The sequence below is a fragment of the Piliocolobus tephrosceles genome, chromosome 19 (assembly GCF_002776525.5).
Source record: "Piliocolobus tephrosceles isolate RC106 chromosome 19, ASM277652v3, whole genome shotgun sequence".
Lineage (NCBI taxonomy): Eukaryota > Metazoa > Chordata > Mammalia > Primates > Cercopithecidae > Piliocolobus > Piliocolobus tephrosceles.
Genome location: NC_045452.1, coordinates 49,088,986 through 49,107,711, shown reverse-complemented (window position 1 = coordinate 49,107,711; position 18,726 = coordinate 49,088,986). Strand labels below are relative to the sequence as shown.

Genomic DNA, 18,726 nt, shown 5'->3' with positions numbered 1-18,726 from the left:
TATTCTAATTGACCCCACAGCTAAATATATCAACATCATTGTAATCTATTTTATTTCATTATAATAAGGATGAAGATGCAATAAATATTTCATGAGCAAATTCAGGCTTCTCATTGCAATTATATACTCAAAATTAAATACATTTTTATTTACAAAATAAGCACAATATTTGAAGAGTTAAAACTGAACATATAAAAATTGATTGATTCACAAGATGTAAAAGCTACTCAGAAGTAACCCATACAGGTGGTCTTGCCTCATAAACACTCCCCACTCACTCTTACCCCACATGACCCACCACACTTTTAACCCTGATATTGATATGTACACATGGGAAATGAAGTATTGAGAAAATCGTGCGTGTAATTCAAGCAAAACAAAAATACTTTCACCATATCTATTTGTTTAGTAGAGAATACAAAAAAGGCATTTATCTTAGCCTGACTACTTGTGTGAATCATAACCTTAATTCTTTGAATTGCTTAGCATGTTTGTACCTGTGCAATGACTAAAGAATCAAACAAAGAATAGAAACTATTCCCTTCAATGCCCCAACTGCAATTCTCTAATTGGGACCGTATAACCTCTAGATAAGAATTGAGTGTTAATAGCCTTCCATTGATGTGTCTTATCAAGATAGATGCTTCTGTTTGCTTGAAGTACAGATGATAGGCTATGAAAAATATTATTTTTCATTTATAAATTATTTTCCTTTAAACAGTAATTCTAGGCAAGTTTAACTGTATAGAGACCTTAAAATCTGTCTTCTTAATTGTCCTAAGATAAATCAGAGCTCCCTTTTCACTGAAGTGTCTAATTTTAATTGTGTGAGTTCCTAAAGGAACAAAGTCTTTCATTAGATGGACATTTTCATATTTTGACATTTTCAACTAAAAATTATTGTTTGATATCTACAATTTTCCATGATAATCTTTTGAAAAAGGTCATCATTTAGTTGTTAGTGTGTAGTACAAGAAACAATGTAGAGGAAAAATAATAGCTTACATTTTAGAATAGGTATATGTTTTATTGTTATAGAGTATTGATTTCAAATTTTGATTCTTATCAGATAAAATATGATAGTCAAAAAGTAGTCCATCATTGTACACTTGATAATGATTATGGGCATACTTGCATTTAGAATATGAACATTGGAACAGCAATTGAGTCCAACAATAGTAAAGGCATTTAATACACCTGAAGTCAGAATGTCCAAGTAAGTCATTTTCTTTCCTACCGGTAACAAACTGAAACTTTCATATCAATTTAAATCTAGATATAAAGCAAGTTCTCCTGCCTCACATACTTACAGTTTCTAGCAGGACTTTATAACAAACATTGACCATAGTCCACACTTGGAGCCAAAAGCAGGCATTAGACATAACTGGTGGAGGTATTACCAGGCATTGTCACGTTTCTTTGCTTATCTGTGTGTGGCACACAGTGGCCAGGCACTGGATATCTGTACCTTTGCTTCTTTCTGTTGCAGCAGCAAAATCCACAAAGCAGACCCCCTCCAATGAAGAGGACAGCAGTGCTTGCCCAGCCGAGGAAAAGTGCTGCTCCCAGCTCTCGTTTCTGACCTATGTGGACAGCTGGGTTGTAGAAATCTCTGATGATTATATTGGCTGTCCAGCTCACTGGAATCAGAACGAAGATGCCCGTCAGGATGAAGAGGACTCCTGAAGTTCCCAGAAGGTATGCTTTGGCCCTCTCATTAGAGCCCGTGCACTGGACCTGTTTCATGCCACAGATGCCAATAAGTAGGGCGATCAAGGAGAGAGCAACAGCCACACACATGAGTGCCCGGGCTGTTTCCAGGACAGGCGGAAGAGCCAACAATGAACTATAGAACTTGCATTGCAACCGGACCCTGGCTTGTCGGATGCAGTTCATCCAGAGCCCTTCCCAGAGCCTCTCAAAGACAATAATGTTGCTGCCAACAAAAGCTGATACTCTCCACTGAGGCAGAAGCGTTGTGGCAAGAGTCCCCACCATGCCAAGGAACCCAAGAACCAGCCCAGCAATTTGCAAGGGATAAAATGCCATTGCCTTTTACTTTGAAAACTAGTCCAATTCGGAGTGGTAGAAGATGCTCAAGATGTAGAACGTGGAAGGCTCTTGAGTCTAGCGAAGTCTTTGATGATGTTCTCCTTGGCTGCTGCCCATATCATTTTAGTCCAAATCAGTGACTGTGACTGAACTTGGCCTAACTAGAAGTACCTGTTGTAAACGCAGGTTGCCTTTTTTCATACACATTCACTTCTCTATGGATTATTTACTAGTCATATATGACTGTTTCCCAGCCAATAAGAAGGTAGCTAGGGGTGTGTCAAGAAATACTGCATTCAGCTTTAGGATTTATCACATTATTATTGTCTTAGCAATGCTGTAATTAAGTGTCAAAGTTTCCATTGTGAATTGCTAATTATAGAGCTGAAACTTCCTGTGTAAAAAATCACTCTGATATAAAAGTATAAATATATGTGTTAAGGCACAGCTGAAGACAATGCCAAAACCTTGTCAGTTTATTGGAGAGTAATTAAAAAACATTTTGGACTTTAAACTATTACTTTATTCTAGTGTAAGCCACTTTTCCTTAAGATGGTAATCAATTCTGGCTTTAATAAAGATACTTTGATATGGAGAAATGTTTAGGTATTAGTTTCAAGACACACGAAAACTATTGATACTTAGGAGGAGCCCTAAGCAAGAAATTCACATTTCATAGTTTATTCTTAACATCCAAAAAAGAAGAAAACAGAGAAGTATTCCTTATAATTAATTTGAATGAACTGTTAATTATTACTTTAACTGTTAAGTAACACCTCTCTTTCTGTTAAGTAATGTTTAGTACGGAAACTTTCATTCAGTGTTTCTTCAATGGCAGCTTGAAATGTATCACATTTATTAAGGCCAAACACGTACCTTTCATTTTTATGGAACAATATAAAAGTGGCCCTTGAAATTGGCTATGCAGTCACTTGAAATTTAGACGCTAGAGAACATTTTAGTGCTGGAAGTTATCTTCAAGGCCATCAAACTTAACACCCTTATTTGCCAGATGAACGGAAGGTGTGCAAAGTGTTTGGCTGAGACAAGCCATGTGGCAACTGATCCAGGAGCAAGCCCAGGTCTGTAACTCACTATGCTTACTTTCTCTGCCTAGTCTGATTCAAAAATAGGAAGGAGAGATGCTTTTTTGCATCTTTTCATGTAAGTGGGACTAAACCTAATGGAAATGTGACACTATTCTTTCTTCAGTTTTTCAAATGGTTTTCAAAGGAAGAAAAATTCAGTTGAGATTATTTCAAAATTTGAGTCAAGTTGTAACTTTTGACTGCCACTTTCCTGCCACTCCCTAGAGGCAGTGGGGGGCTTCGTGTGGGAAAAGTGGACCTTTTTCCTTTTCCTTTTACATCCCACTGGCAAGGGATCTGTTGTAAGGATGAAAATGACTCCAAAGCAAGCACACCAACCACACTCCAGGTGGGAGACATCACAGTTTGCAAAATGTCCTCCATCTCAATCAGTTACAGGCCAAAGATTTAATTGGTGGTCCAATGACAACCAGATTGAGAGTCCATTCACTGACTTCATGAATGTGAAAACCATTGCGTTTTCAAGATGATTGGTCTGAGAACTCCTTCTCTAAGGAATGTGAATCATTGAGCAAACAGATGACTTCTGTGTTGTTAAGTTTCCCAACACCAGATTGGATGAAGGGTTTCCTTGGCCCTTTGTTTACGGTTACTGAGACATAGGCTTAACCATTCCCTCCCTGACAGGATTTTCCAGCATTACTCTGACTTGTTACTTCTGGGTCCTCTTCCTCATTCTAGTTCCTCTTCCTCATTCTATCTCAGATGTATTGCTATGCTCATTTTGTCCTGGAAGTTTCCAACATTTTTTTCCAATCATTTGCTTTCTCATCAGCTACAGCATATTGTCTGTATTATAAGTGAGAACATATGTTTGTTTAAATATAAAAATCTGAGGCTGGGTATAGTGGTTTCCATCTATTATTGCAACACTTTGGGAGGCTGAGGCAGGAGGATTTTTTGAGCCCAGGAGTTTGAGGCCAGCCTAGGCAAATAGTGACACTGTGTTTCTACAAAAAAATGAGAATTAGCTGGATGTGCTGGCAAACGCCTGCAGTCTCAGCTACTTGGGAGGCTGAAGTGGGAGGATTGCTTGAGCCTGGGAGGTCAAAACTGCAGTGAGCTGTGATTGCTTTACTGCACTCCAGCCTGGGCAACAGAGTGAGACCCTATTCCCAACCCCCAAGAAATGAATAACCTGAAAAACATAAATAACGTGGGAGTTCTCGGTCTTTGCCTCTCACAGACAAAGCCGATTGTTAAAAACATTTTAACCTTCTCTCCCTTGTATTTAGGGGAAGATACTGCTTTCCTCTCCAACCTTTCTGTGAATCTCATCCCCTTCTACCTCCTCAGTGGGACTTGCTCTATTGATCATTCCCTCCTTTCATTGGGCTGACACCTTCTCCCTCTCTCTGAGGTGTCCCGTAGAAAATAAACATACTCAATTTTCTTCTATTTTAAAACTCCATCTTGGAATATATACATCATGGAATACTATGCAGCCATAGAAAATAATTATATCCTGTCGTTAACAGCAACATGGATGCAGCTGGAGGCCATTATACTAAGTGAATTAATACAGAAACAGAAAACCAAATCTCGCACGTTCTCACCTATAAGTGAGAGCTAAACATCAGCGACACTTGGAGATAAAGATGGCAGCAACAGACACTGAGGACTACTAGAGAGGGAAGGGAAGACGGAGATAAGGGTTGAAAAGCCAACGATTGGGTACTATGCTTGCTATCTGGGCGATGGGATCATTCACACCCAGATCTCAGCATCAGTAAACGACTTACATATGTGCAACCTCCACCTCCAGGGTTCAAACGATTCTCCTGCTTTAGCCTCTGTAGTAACTTTTATTTTATTGTAAAATAAAAGTTGAAATTATAAAAATATAATAGCAATAAATAAAAATAATAAAATAAAATGCCATCTTGCCAGATCTGTATTCCTTGCCATGTGTCTCTATACATCTTTTGGTCCCTCTCTCACACTTCCCACCGCTATACACATTGAAGTCTGCCTTTAGTCATCACGCAACCCATGAAAACCTTCCTAGAAATGTTACAGACTTCTTGGACATCCTAACTACTATCTTTACAAAAACACTTCCATATTTCTGCTTATTGATGTTTCAGTAAAAGTCACAACAAACCACTGTCATCCAATGAGAGACGGTGAAGGGCGTGTGCTCTGGAGAGAGACTTGGTTCAGTCTAGGCTTGATGCCTTAGCCATCCATCTCAGGCATGTTTTTGAACCTCCCCCAACCCGCCCAAAAGTGCCTGGTCTATGAAATCAGGATAATCATAACATCAAACTCACAGGGCTGCCTTGAAGATTAAATGGAATGTGTGCAAAGAACCTAGTCCTGAGCAAACACCCAGGAAAGTTTTTCTCTTAATATTTGTCTCATTAGTATTTGTTGTATTATCGTCCTCACCACTTCTCTGCATACGCATTCTCTCTCTTCTTTCTCTAGGTGCCCTTGGCCATGTTTGTTTTGTTTGTTTTCTTCCAGACTTGCTGATACACCTCAGTACTCTTCTCACTCAGCACACTCTCCCTAAGGCACCTCACCTATGTCTGCACAGCATTGCCTACCTCCTGTCAGGCTGTAAGTTCTGAATCTGTTGTCTTTAGCCCAGGCCTGTTTCTGTTTGTCATTCTCAGCTAATGTTTCTCTCTTATTCTTTAATAAATACATGCCTAGAGTGGACACTGTGATGTTCCACCCAGATGTCTCTTTCAGCTGCTTAGCGTGCTGTGGGCAGAACACCCTCAACTCTCAGCCCCATTCAGGTATTACCTGGAAATAGGCATGTCACTCAAATTATTCCCCATTCATAGATGTAGCCCATATCCAGTGACTCATCAATATGGTCCTGACAGCTAGCCCTGTTAGCCCCATAGGGTTAACACTCAGGGGCTATTCTAGCTCCAGAGCTCACTGTGTGGTCAGCTAAGGCCTTCATTAGCCCAGCATCCCAACTAAATTTCTCTATATGGCCAGTCCTCTTCCTTCTTTTCTTTTCCTAAGGTGTTGATCTCATAATAAACATAATGCACACTAATCTCTGCCTCAGAGTCTCATGCTCAGGGAACCCAACCATTGATAGACACCTTATTCAAATGGATTAAATACGTTTTCTGTTCTATGCTGTGTCTTAGTTCTGCCCTTTGACATGCCTCACCTGTACCATTTCAAGAATGTCTTACCTAATCTCCTTGCCTCTGCCTGTCCTTACTACTTTCTGATTCATTTTCTATTGAAGAACCATAAAACCTTGCAGGATCAAACTCGATACATGCCACAACCTTACTTAAACTTTTTCATTATTTCTCTATTGCCTATAAAATAAGATCCAAATTCCTTAGCATGACGTGAGAGACCAATTTTTGAATGACCCTTGCCCAACTTTAAAACTTAGCCTCTGACCATGACTCCACTCCATGTCTTCATGGAGCTTACATTTTAGTGAGCATGATAAATACTAAACATGCAATTGCCAAAATACATATTATTAAAAATTAAGGTATAGCTACGGTTAAAAAATATAGGGTATTAACAGAAATGATTTTAACTTTAAGAGTTCTCTAATGAAGGAAGGGCACTCTGATAAAACAATATTTAAATTGCAACCTGAAGCTTGAGTAGGAATTAGCCAGATAATTCAACAAAGAGTGAAATAAAGAGAATTCTGGGCACAAGAAACCATCTGGGTAAGGGCACTGCAGGCAAAGAGAGTTTGGGTCTAATGCAAGTGGAAAACCAAGCCAGAGGACAGTGAGAGAGATTTGAGATTTGAGATGACGTTGCAAATGTAGACAAGGTCCAGATATGCAAACAATGTGAACCATGTAATAATCTCCTAAGAGTAATGCAAAGCCAGTTAGAGATTTTCAGCATGGGACTCACACACTCAAGACTCAAGTCCGCTTAAAAAACAAGAAAAGGGCTACTTTAGGTGGCTCATACCTGTAATCCCAGCACTTTGGGAGGCCAAGGTGGGCAGATCACGAGGTCAAGAGTTCGAGACCAGCCTGACCAACATGGTGAAACCCCATCTCTACTAAAAATATGAAAATTAGCTGGGTGTGGTGGCATGTGCTTGTAATCCTAGCTACTCAGGAGGCTGAGGCAGGAGAATCGCTTGAATCCGGGAGGCGATGGTTGCAGTGAGCCGAGATCGCAGCACTACACTCCAGCCTGAGTGACAGCAAGACTCTGTATCAAAAAAAAAAAAAAACCAAACGAAAAAACAGAAAACACCAACCACCAAAACAATATGGCTATGGCTATTTTGGAGAAATTAATTAGAAAGAACAAAACTGAACACGAAGAAACCATTTAGAAGGTTATTGCGATAGTCCAAGTGAGAGATGATAGAAGCTGGATTAGAGTAGGGGCAGTGTAGGAGTGGATGGCTTTACACCGTGTAGAGGAGCTACAATTGGTGAAGGTGGGTGACAGACTGGAGGTAGGGGAAGGTTTCAGAGATGACTGTTGTATTGTTGACATGAGCGTCATTCTACTCGGGGTTGCGTTTACCATGATGTGAGACATTGAAGGTTGAGTGACCTTTTAGAAAAAGATTAAGGGTTCACTTTTTAGATGTGAAGTCTGAGCTGCCTGTGAGCCATACCAGAAAATAATTTATAGGAATTAGATGTTTTGGAGCACTTAGGGACAATCTGGGCTGTGCACATATGCAAGAATCCATAACCTCCATCCCGTCCACAAATTGTCTCTGATTAGATCACAATCAGTGAGACGAATCTGCTCATAAGGGCTGTTGACTAATTGTATTCTTACGTCCTCCTAAGACTTGTACTGAGGTCTTAGGGAATCTAATTTAGGTTGAGTTTTGTGCTTTCCTTTGTAAAAATGTGTTAGTTTTACTTGCAGCATCAGCTTGAAATGAATAGGAGTAGAGGTATAACACCTGAATGGAAAAATTAGGACTCAAAGCATCCTCCTCTTGCCTTGTCTTCCCTTCAGGGGAAGTACTATATTCAAACATTCTCACAACTTACCGTATGTCTATTTTGTTTTTTTGTTTGTTTGTTTCTTGTTTGGAGATAGAGTCTCATTCTATCACCTAGGCTGGAGCGCAGTGGCGCAATCTCAGCTCAATGCAATCTCTGCCTCCCAGGTTCAAGTGATTCTCCTGTTTCAGCCTCCTGAGTAGCTGAAATTACAGGTGCCCACCACCATGGCCAGCTAATTTTTGTATTTTTAGTTGACATAGGGTTTCGCTACGTTGGTCTGGCTGGTCTTGAACTCCTGACCTCAGGTGATCTGCCCACCCCAGCCTCCCAAAGTGCTGGGATTGCAGGCGTGAGCCACTGCACCCAGTCTGCGTGTCTATTTTGAAAGAGAATGAATGTCCTGTATCCCGCAGTAGCCAGTTCAAATTTTAACAAATACAAATTAGTCAAAAAAGCTTTAATGGGATGCCCATTAGGCTGATTTGAGGTTGTATTTAAGTATATTTATGCACACACACACACACACACACACACACACACATCCCTACTCTGTTATTGTTCATTGTATTGTTGACTTTCATATATCTATTCCCTCTACCTAAAGTACTTTCTCAATTCCCTCTTCATGTCAACACATGCACGTTGTCCATTTAATACTTATTCATTCTCCTTTGGATTTTGGTCCAAATTTAGTTACAAGAGAAACTTGCCCTGAATTCTCAGATCATATCAGCTTTGACAAAATCCCCATCCCTGCCATTTTTTTAGTCTTTCATAGTACTATGCATTTTTCTTCACAGCATTTTTTTACAAGTTCTATATAAATATACATTTCCATTCATATTTAAGTCATTTCCCATCTGGAGTACAGATTCTGTAAGAACAGACTTGTGTCCATTGTGTATTCTATTCTATTCTATTCTATCCCATTTTATTTCCACTCTATTCCCAATGCAGATCACGAATTTTCAGATCCATAGTTGATGCCCAAGAAATATTGTTTGAATGAATAATGAAGTAAATGATCAATACAATGTTTTATTTAGCTGGGTCATCCTTTAATTTAAGGTTCAGTGTTTAATTATCTTTTCCTAAATTACAAATGTTCAGTTTGAGTACTTTCCCATATCAGTAAAGACTGGATTTATATAATTAAATATTACCTTATTTGTTCTTTTTAAAAAAACAACAACAGTTTTGTATTCCAGAAATGTATTCAGGGGTGGCCTAGAACCATCTAAATAAAGTTTAATACCACCACCCACTCAATCAAATTTATCCCATTAAATCACATTGTGACCTCAGATTTCAACTACTTTAAATCTACTTGCAAATCAGCATTGCAAATACACTTTTCTGTGAAACCAATCCAGAAAATCCAGAGTCCACTCCAGGCAGAGCAAATGTATGAAATGTCTGTGATTTTACTTCTGTGCACAGATTTGATTATATACTATGGAAATCTTTGAATTTATCCTTCACCTTCTCTTCTTCTTCCCTTTTTTTTTTTTTTTTTTTTTTTGCATCTCAAATAGCTGCCAGAATAATTTAAGAAGACTAGTAAAAAATAAAAGACAGCTTGTGATTCATGAAAAGAAAATGAGGATTCTGGTCACAGGGTAAAACAAAGGTAGGCAATAAAAGATAAAAATGGCATGAGATTTGCTCACAAAATAAATGCCACATTTGCTAAACATTAGCCATGAATTTGCCTGTAAAGATTTTAGGAGCAATGCAGAGTGTCTGTGAAACAAAAACCCATTTTTTTTTTTTTTCAGGAGTTGTATAACTCTTCATGCCCCTGACACTAGAAAGAAATTTCTTTCATTGTGGAATACAATGAGCAATATTTTTATAGTAAATATAGTTGCCACATTTGCCCAGGTGTTTCTTATTTGACTGGAGCCCAAAAAATGTGGTCCAGGTGTTCAGGTCTTAAACATTTATATCAGTGGTTCTCAACCCTAACTTCATATTGGAATAACCTTTGGGAGACTTGAAACAATAGCAATGCCAGGGCCCTACCCCAGACCTATTAAACCAGAACCTGGAGATGGGGCTCTGGCATCAGCATTTTTATTTTTGTTTTTGTTTTATTTTGTTGTAGTTGCATCAGTATTTTCAAAGCACCCCCTGCAATACTAACATGCAGACTGGAATCAGAAGCATTCCTTTGAGTTTCTATTCCGGTGGCTCTCAGTTTTGGTTTTTAATTAGAATTATATAGGGAGACTTAATAAAACTTATCAGGTTCCACATCAAACCAAGAAATCAAAATAGCTAAAGATGGGACCAGGCACCAGGTTTTTTTTAAGTGTCTTAGATGATTCTAGTGGGCAGCTGGGGTTGAGACCACTGACCTATAGTGAATGGATGGATTGTATATCCTTAAGGCAATTTTACATTATTATGGTTTGTCCCAGTAAAACTTTTAAGGCTTAGGGTAACTTTGAAGTTATATCCCTTGACAAGAACCTAGAGTGTAAAGACTGTAAATTTAACCATTAATGGTCAAATTCAGTTTTATGTGAGTAGGCAGTAAAAAGCTTTGAAATAAAAATAATTTTATTGAATTCTATAGAATTCATTACTCTTAGGTTATTTTTAAAAAACAGGGGAGGGCATGACATATATCAATTATAATTAAAAACACTTTAACTGGGGCATTAGCACAGTGCTTCTCAACTGCGAATGATGTTCAAATAGCTTATGTTTGAATGATGTTCAAAAATAAGTTTTTTAGAAACATATTTATGATATATTACTTCAACTATTTTCAGACAAAGACTAAGAGTACGAATTTGGGGAACGAAGATCACAGAGATAAAGTGTCATTTTCATCACATCATATCGAGTACATACCCTCGATATGATTTATGACTGTTGGTGCTGACCTCGTTCATCTGGCTGAGGTAGGGTTTGTCAGATTTCTCCACTGTTAAGCTACTCTCTTCCATTTTCCATACTGTACTCTTCGAAAAGAACTTGCTATCCATAGCACACACTTAAGGAGTGGAGTATTGGTATAAACTGTGTGGAATTTTTTGGGCATATGAGATCTTTTATCCCCCATTTATTAATTTATTCAATCATTTAATTACATCAGAATGGATTCATGACCTATGTTTTATTCTTTGAGTTGTAATCCCAAACTACTTTGTTTTCCTGTTCAAATTGTTCTAGCTTTGGCCATTGGAAGTTCTTTCAGTTGTTTTCTTTTTCTTTTTTGGAGACAGGGTCTCATTTTGTTACCCAGGGTGGAGTGCAGTGGCAGGAACACCGCTCACTGCAGCCTTGACCTCCCAGGCTCAAGCTATCCTCTTGCCTCAGTCCCCATGTAGCTGGGCCTACAGGCACCTTCCACCATGCCTAATTTTTGTATTTTTTGTAGAGACAGGGTTTTGCCATGTTGCCCCGGCTGGTGTTGAACTCCTGCACTCAATCAATTCTCCTGCCTTAGCCTCCCAAGATGCTGGGATTTTTAGGCGTGAGCTATGGCGCCCGGCCTCAGTTGTTTTCTAAGTGCCTTTAAAATAGCACTTCGTTTCTTTATAGCACTACAAAATGCCCCATGTTCATCTTTAGCATTTCCTGACCCAGTCCCCAAATCAGCCATTTCTCCATTTATTTTAACCCACTCTGCTAACATAGCAAATAAATATATGCATGTCTACTAAGCTGTGCATACACACAAGCACACATACTCAAACACATTTAGATCCCAAATCCTTGCAATTATTGATTTACTGACTTTGTAAACACAATGAGAATAGATGCCTTGAACTTATTATTTGATGTCTTTCTAGCAACAGACAAAATACCAGGCATATAAATTAGTGCAAGATGGCTGTACGGTTTATTGGATAAAGAAATAAAGGAACAGTCTATTTCTGTTAATTATATACTATGACTTTTTAAAATTTTTAAATTTTATTGAATATCTTTCTATGAGATATTTTAGGGCTGAATATCAGTCTATTATATCACTCTTTATTACTATAAGTATTAAAGATAAAATATATAAAGCACCTGATTCAATGTTGAACTAATAGGATATACACAAGAAAATCCTTTATCCAATCTCCCGTAGCTTGTTTCTAATATTTAAATTACTTAAATTGTCTTTTGAGCCATTCTGATTATTTTCTTGGGTTTGTAATTATCAGACCAGACAACACATAATACAAATACTATACAAAATATTGGTACACATTTTTAATTGCTTTCTTCCAGCAGTTGTTTGAAAGTATCTAAATACTCTCTTTCTTCACCATCACTGTTATGATAAAATGAAAAATTTCAATTTAACAAGTGAAATACTGTATTTTATGATTGTTAGAAATGAAATTTCTTTGCTTACTGGTGAGGCAAAACCACTATTTTTCATGTCTCTTCAATGTATTCATTTTCTTTGATCATTTTTGCTTTTGGTATATATGCTTTGAAATTATTTATAGTAACTCTACATAGTAGAAATAAGAATATGAAATTTAAATCCACATAAATAGCTTTATTTGTTGTCTGCCTTTTAATTTTATTTATGCTTTCTTTTGATATGCAAACTTCATACAGTATTTATATAATACTGATGTATTACAGTGAAATCAGTTAATATTTTCCCTTATGCTTTCTATTTTTCTTGAATTCCTCTATACATTCTTCTATAACTATTCTTGTTCTCAGGAAGATCTGTCCATATAAATTTTAATTCATGATGTGAGAAGAGGAATTCATTCTCTTTTTCACATTTTTTAGTTTTTATCTATGCCTTTTATTTATCAACACTTTTTATTCAAAAGCTATTGTCTTACTTTTTTTCAACACATTGTCTTTGTTATATACTCTAGTAAGCAGAATAGTGGTTCCCCAAAGATGTTCACATCTTAATTCCTGGAACCTGTGACTATGTTAGTTATACAACAAAGAAGAATTATGTCTGAAGGTGAACTTCAGTGATTGCAGATGACCTTAAGATAGGGAGATCGTCCTGGATCAGCGGGATAGATCTGAAGTAATCAAGAGGATCCTTAACGTGGGAGGCGGAAGAGGACAAACCAGAGCGTTAGCGGCATGTGTGGCTTTCAAGATGGAGGACGGAAGCCACGACCTGAGGAACAGAGGCAACTTCTAAGAGTTGGAAAAAGCCAAGAAACAGATTCTCCACAGCTTCTAACAAGAACGCAGTCATATCGAACCTTTGATTTTGGTTCAGTGGGACCCGTTTTTGACCTTACCTATAAAACTGTAAGATAATAAATGTGTAATGTTTAAAATGGTAAATTTGTGGTAATTTTTTCCAGCAGCAATAGGAAATGATTTCACCTATCATATATCAACTTAGCCTATGCTTGAGGCACCCAGCACCTTGGGTCTCTATGCGTCTTCGTGTTCATGCACACTCTTGTGTCCTCATTCAACCTGTGGCTTTGAAACCATCCTCATAGGTGTATCTCTAGTCATTGCCACTTCTTTGGACTCTGGACTCTATCTAATAGCCTGTTGGACATTTCTGCACATTGGGATCCAATAGACACCTCAAACAATTTGTTCATAACCAAACTGTTGATTACCCAAATTTCCTCAAATTATTCCTTCCTTCTCTGAGTAGGTACAACTCCATGTCCTGTTTCCTCAGACCAAAAAACTGCAAGGCACCCTTGACTCACTTCTTCATCTCACATCCAGCCTAAAATCCATCAAAAACGCCTAATGTATCTTCAAATCCCAAATCTATTGCTCATCGCTCCCCACTGCAAATATTATCATCTCACCTACCAAACTGCTGACACTCTTTTCTAATAAAACTTACTGCTGCTATTTCGTTCTTTACTATTTATTCGACACAGATCATGCCTCATGCTTGCTTCTTCCTGTGGCTTTCCATCATGCTTAGAATAAAATTCAGCATCCTACAATGTTTGGTCACTAGTTACTTCGTTGTGTTATCTCCCACTGCTCTGGTCCCAAAGCCTTTCATGCTCTTCCTTCAGATACTTGTGTGGCACCATCTGCTGTTAGAAGATCTCTGCTCATATGTTACCTATTCAAAGAGGACTTCCCTGTCTCATGGCCATTCTATCTAAATTTGAACGCCTCCATTCCTGTCTATCACTTTACTCTGCTTTATATTTTTTGATTATTATCACTATCGCACACCATATAATGAATGTGTATGTTGATTTTTAAATTGTTTTTCTGCTCGCTCTAAATAAACTCTGAGAATAATAACCTGTTCTGTTTTATGTACTAATACATTCCCAATATTTAGACAAGAGCCAGAAAGATAGTGTGTGTTTAGCAAATATTTTTGGAATTATTTCACCTATTAAAAGCATAATTGGACTTTTTTCTGGATTTTCTAGTCCATTTCATAAACTTATACAATATAATATGTTAGGAATCTATTCATATTCTTTGTCTGCTTTTACAATTGTGTTGGATTTTTAGTTTATTTTCACATTAATAACATAATATTTTAATTCTTATAATATTATTTAAAAGTTCTTAACAATCTTCTCTTATTCTACTTTTTAAATGTTTTTGGCTTTTTTTCCAGCTGAACTTCAAAATTGTTCTGTTAAATTAAAACAGAAAGAAAAAGTCACATAGGATTCTGATTAAAAATATGTAAATGATACGCTCCAAAGTTTTACAATTTGTATCATAAAGTTTTCTCATTTATATCCTTTCATAATTATTTAGATAGTCTGGATTTGGGGGTAGGGAGGAGCAGTTATTAGTTTTATTCCTAGGGGTCATATTTTTGTTGTCACTATAAATTAGATTATTTATCTATTGTAATTTTAAACTGTAAAATATGAATATTATTAATTTAATGCTCTCATTTTGCCACTAAGTTCCTGAACTATCAGTGTAGTTCTAACGGTTATCTACTTTTTACTGGTGATGAAATGAGGCAACTAGAGACAGCTAATTCAAGCTCCCATTTATCTCAGTTCAAATTCTGTTTTCCAGCTTCTTTTTCCCATTAGACTGTAAGTTCGTATCTTCAGAAACTGTGTCATTTCATGGCTTCTCTACCCCATCCCCATAGCAACAGCTATTATAACACAAAACAGTGATTCTCAATTGGGGGATATTCCCCACCTAACCCAGGGAAAATCTGAAAATATTTGGAGACACTTTTGGTTGTCACACTGGGAAGGTTCTACTGGTATTGAGTGAACAGAGCCTATAGATGCTGCTCACACATCCTACATTACACAGGATAGGTCCCCTGAGCAAAGAAGCATGGCTAACACTCAACTAAGAACTTGGATATGCCACACACACACAGACTATCTTACCCATGTTATCCTTCCATTACTTGTCATCAAGTCTCAAAATAACCTTCTGGGGTTGGCCTTATCTTCATCCTCATCTTTTCAAAGATGATACTGAGCGTGGGAAACTAGATTGTAGAGTCACCCAGTTAATAGGTCAAGCCAAGATTCAGCCTTGGGCAGTGTGGCCTCAGAACCACATTTGATAATACTATGTACTACTTGAAGTGTTTTTCACTTAGTTACATTCAAGTTAGGGTCTCCTTCAGTCCTAAAAATCTATGAATTTATCTTAGAAGAACAAATTGAAAATCAGTAACAATTGGCATTTATTTATTCGTTTAGTTGCATAAGGATAGAAAATTGTCCATCTCCTGGGTCACTTTCTTTCCTAGTTAATTTGGAAGTTAATGTTTCACCGTGAAAGATGAGAATATAAAACCAAAGCTCTCTATCACCTGAGTTCAGTGCTTTCTCCTAAACTTTTTATGGAGATCATAAAAGGTGATCATGGGGACACTTGAAGCTTTATGTAATACTTCCCAAGCATGAAATAAAGTAATGAATATTTTGTATTGTTTAGTGGTTGTGAAAAAAAAAAAAAAAAGAGAGAGAAAGACACACCTCCCTCTAATAAAGAAAATTCAGAAAAGGACATGATTTATCAAGACTCTATTATGGCTGATGTCATGGGACGGGACAGTGTTAATAAGAGGACAGATAATTGTACCATGGCCTGAGAAACAAAGGCTTAATACAGATTATCTAACCTGACAACATTCTCAAGAGAAAGGGTAGGAGCGGGTGTCACATCTGTACTGGGCTGTGGGGAAAAATGAGAATACAGAGTAGCTCATTGACTTGGCCAAAAACATTCTGTAAATCAGTAACTCGAAAAATGTTTGTATTTTTATTTGCTTTTGAGCATTCTTCTTTGAATTAGTAATAATTCTTCAGGAACAAACTGATAGTATTCTTGGCAATTCTAGCACTTACATTTTCAAGTGTTTTTTACAAGACTACTGTGCTTTTCCAATGGCTCAAACTAAATATACTTAACTGACAAATAAATATTTATGAAGTATCAACAGTTTAACTAGCTCTGTGCAAATACCCTGTGTTCAAGAAGTTTGCCCATCTACCTAAAGAAGCAGGATGTGTAGTATTTTAAGGGATCAACTGACTGATAATCAGAAAAATAGGTAATATATACTAAAATACCTTTTCCACCTTGCAATTGGCATGAATTTTCTCTTTACAACAATCCAATGATATAGGTACCAATTTTACTCACTCTTTCTACATCGGAAAACTGAAACAGAGAGAGGTTAGGTGAGCTGCCAAATGACACAGGAGCTGTCTGAGAGAGAAACCTAGACAAGGACACAATAGAGTACATGCTCTCAATCACTTTGCCGTATGCACAGACCTTAACATCTGTCAATTCGTGGAGAAATGAGAGAATAAGGTCCACAGAAATCACTGGAAAATACTAATGAAGGTTCAAGGTTCAAACTGGCCATTTAAAAACAATTAAGATATACCTTAATCATTGGTCCTGTACTTGGGATATGCCATCTTAGGAACATATTGAAATTGTGTGTGTGTGTTCATGTGTGTGTTTGTGTATGTGTGTGTTTAGAAGAGTGGAATTTCGTTGCCACAATGATTGGGTGACTTTCTGGGCATTCAATAGGTGGAGTCCTAATAGTCCACCTTTATAAACAAGACATAAAATCCTCAGTCCTGCACAAAGATGCTTTATCCTGTATCTTGTGTAACTTTCCAATGATCTTTTGGATAATAACTGAAAAACTTGTTTATGATCATGAACATAGAATTCTACTCATTTTAAGTTAAAACCCAAAGTAAATTTTTTAATGCACAGTGAAGCTCCAGGAATGCAGAAACTAGTAAATCACAGGAAGGCTGACTTTTTGATTTGTTTTGAACTTATACTAAGAGTTGTTCAACATTTAAAAAAATCATATCACCCATGGCAATAGTAGCTATGGAATCTGAGTCTCAAATCTGATATCATATGGTAGCAAGTGCCTATAATTCCAGCTACTTGGGAGGCTGAGGCAGGAGAATCGTTTGAACCTGGGAGGCGGAGGTTGCAGTGAGCCAAGATCACACCGCTGTACTCCACCCTGGGCGATAAGAGTGAAACTCTGTCTCAAAAAAAAAAAAAAAAAAAAAAAAAAAAATTGAAAATTCTTGATACAGAAAGACTGTATCAATCGGTCTTTCTAGCTCTCATATTGTGAGTGAATTCACATAAAAAACAAGCATCTAAGTTTTATATCTTTCAGTGAAGATGTTCTTAGTGAACCACATAATAAAATATATTTTAAATGAATTATTTTCCTTTAAAGCTTCCCTTATAAGTAGGGCATGCTGTTGGTATTTCCAAGTGATTATTTTATTTCATCCGTGACTTTCATTCCAGAATAAGCAATAGGACATTATAAAATATTTGATATAAAAGGGTATGATAGAGCTGTGATGCCCTAGTTTAGATGAATTTATACAGAAAGGACATGGGGCACAGAGCAGATGTATTAATTTGCTTTTTCATTATTTCAACATATTTTCTGAGCACCTACTATGTGGCAGCCTATACTACTGTGCAGTGGTCCTAGAAGAGTGAATAATAGTAAATTCCCTATCCTTATAGCCTTTAGTTTGTAATAAAGAAACTAGCACTACTTAGAAATAAGACAAAATAAGGCCTACATATCCTTTCAATGTCATACTGGAACATTGCCCAACAAACTCAACCAAAGATTATTTAATTCTTTAGGAGACTGTACCTTTGTTTTATTCGGTATTTACTATTGGTTAGGGCTCAAATGTTGTGAAGTTGCATGCTAACTTACAGATTTCCTACTGTCTTTGTGAAAAGAAGAAAGATAAGTTCCGGTTTTATTATTCTTTGGACACTAAAGAGATTTAACTTAGCAAACTTATTTCAGTATGGCTTTGTTCTAATATTCTGCAATCAGCATTCCCAAACATAAAATGTATAAAACATGTTCATTGTATATTGGCATAACAGTCATATTAGAAACTTATTGAATATTTTAATTTCACACATTCTAGTAAGAATCACAGTAAAAGGATGAGGTTGGAATAAACACTGAGAGCCTTAAGAGCTAGGCAGAAGAGATTAGCTTTTAAGACCGAAAATCGAGATCATTATGTTTCTTAACCCGGTTATCTACTTGACAAGAAAGATATTGAGATGAAACACAAAACCTGGGAAATATTTATTATATTTTTGTTAAATTTAAGTCAATGGCTATTTGATTTTAGTTAGGGAATCTTCTTGTGCTATTA

At 37.0% G+C, this 18,726-nt stretch overlaps 1 protein-coding gene across 1 annotated transcript; it reads right to left on the bottom strand.

Moving 5' to 3' along the window:
- Positions 1-1,012: 1,012 nt before the first annotated feature.
- On the bottom strand, positions 1,013-2,231 carry CLDN17 (claudin 17). The gene has a single exon (XM_023189701.3). It carries the CDS (start codon positions 2,047-2,049, stop codon positions 1,375-1,377), a length of 675 nt encoding a protein of 224 aa, XP_023045469.2. The 5' UTR covers positions 2,050-2,231; the 3' UTR covers positions 1,013-1,374.
- Between the last annotated feature and the right edge of the window lie 16,495 nt (positions 2,232-18,726).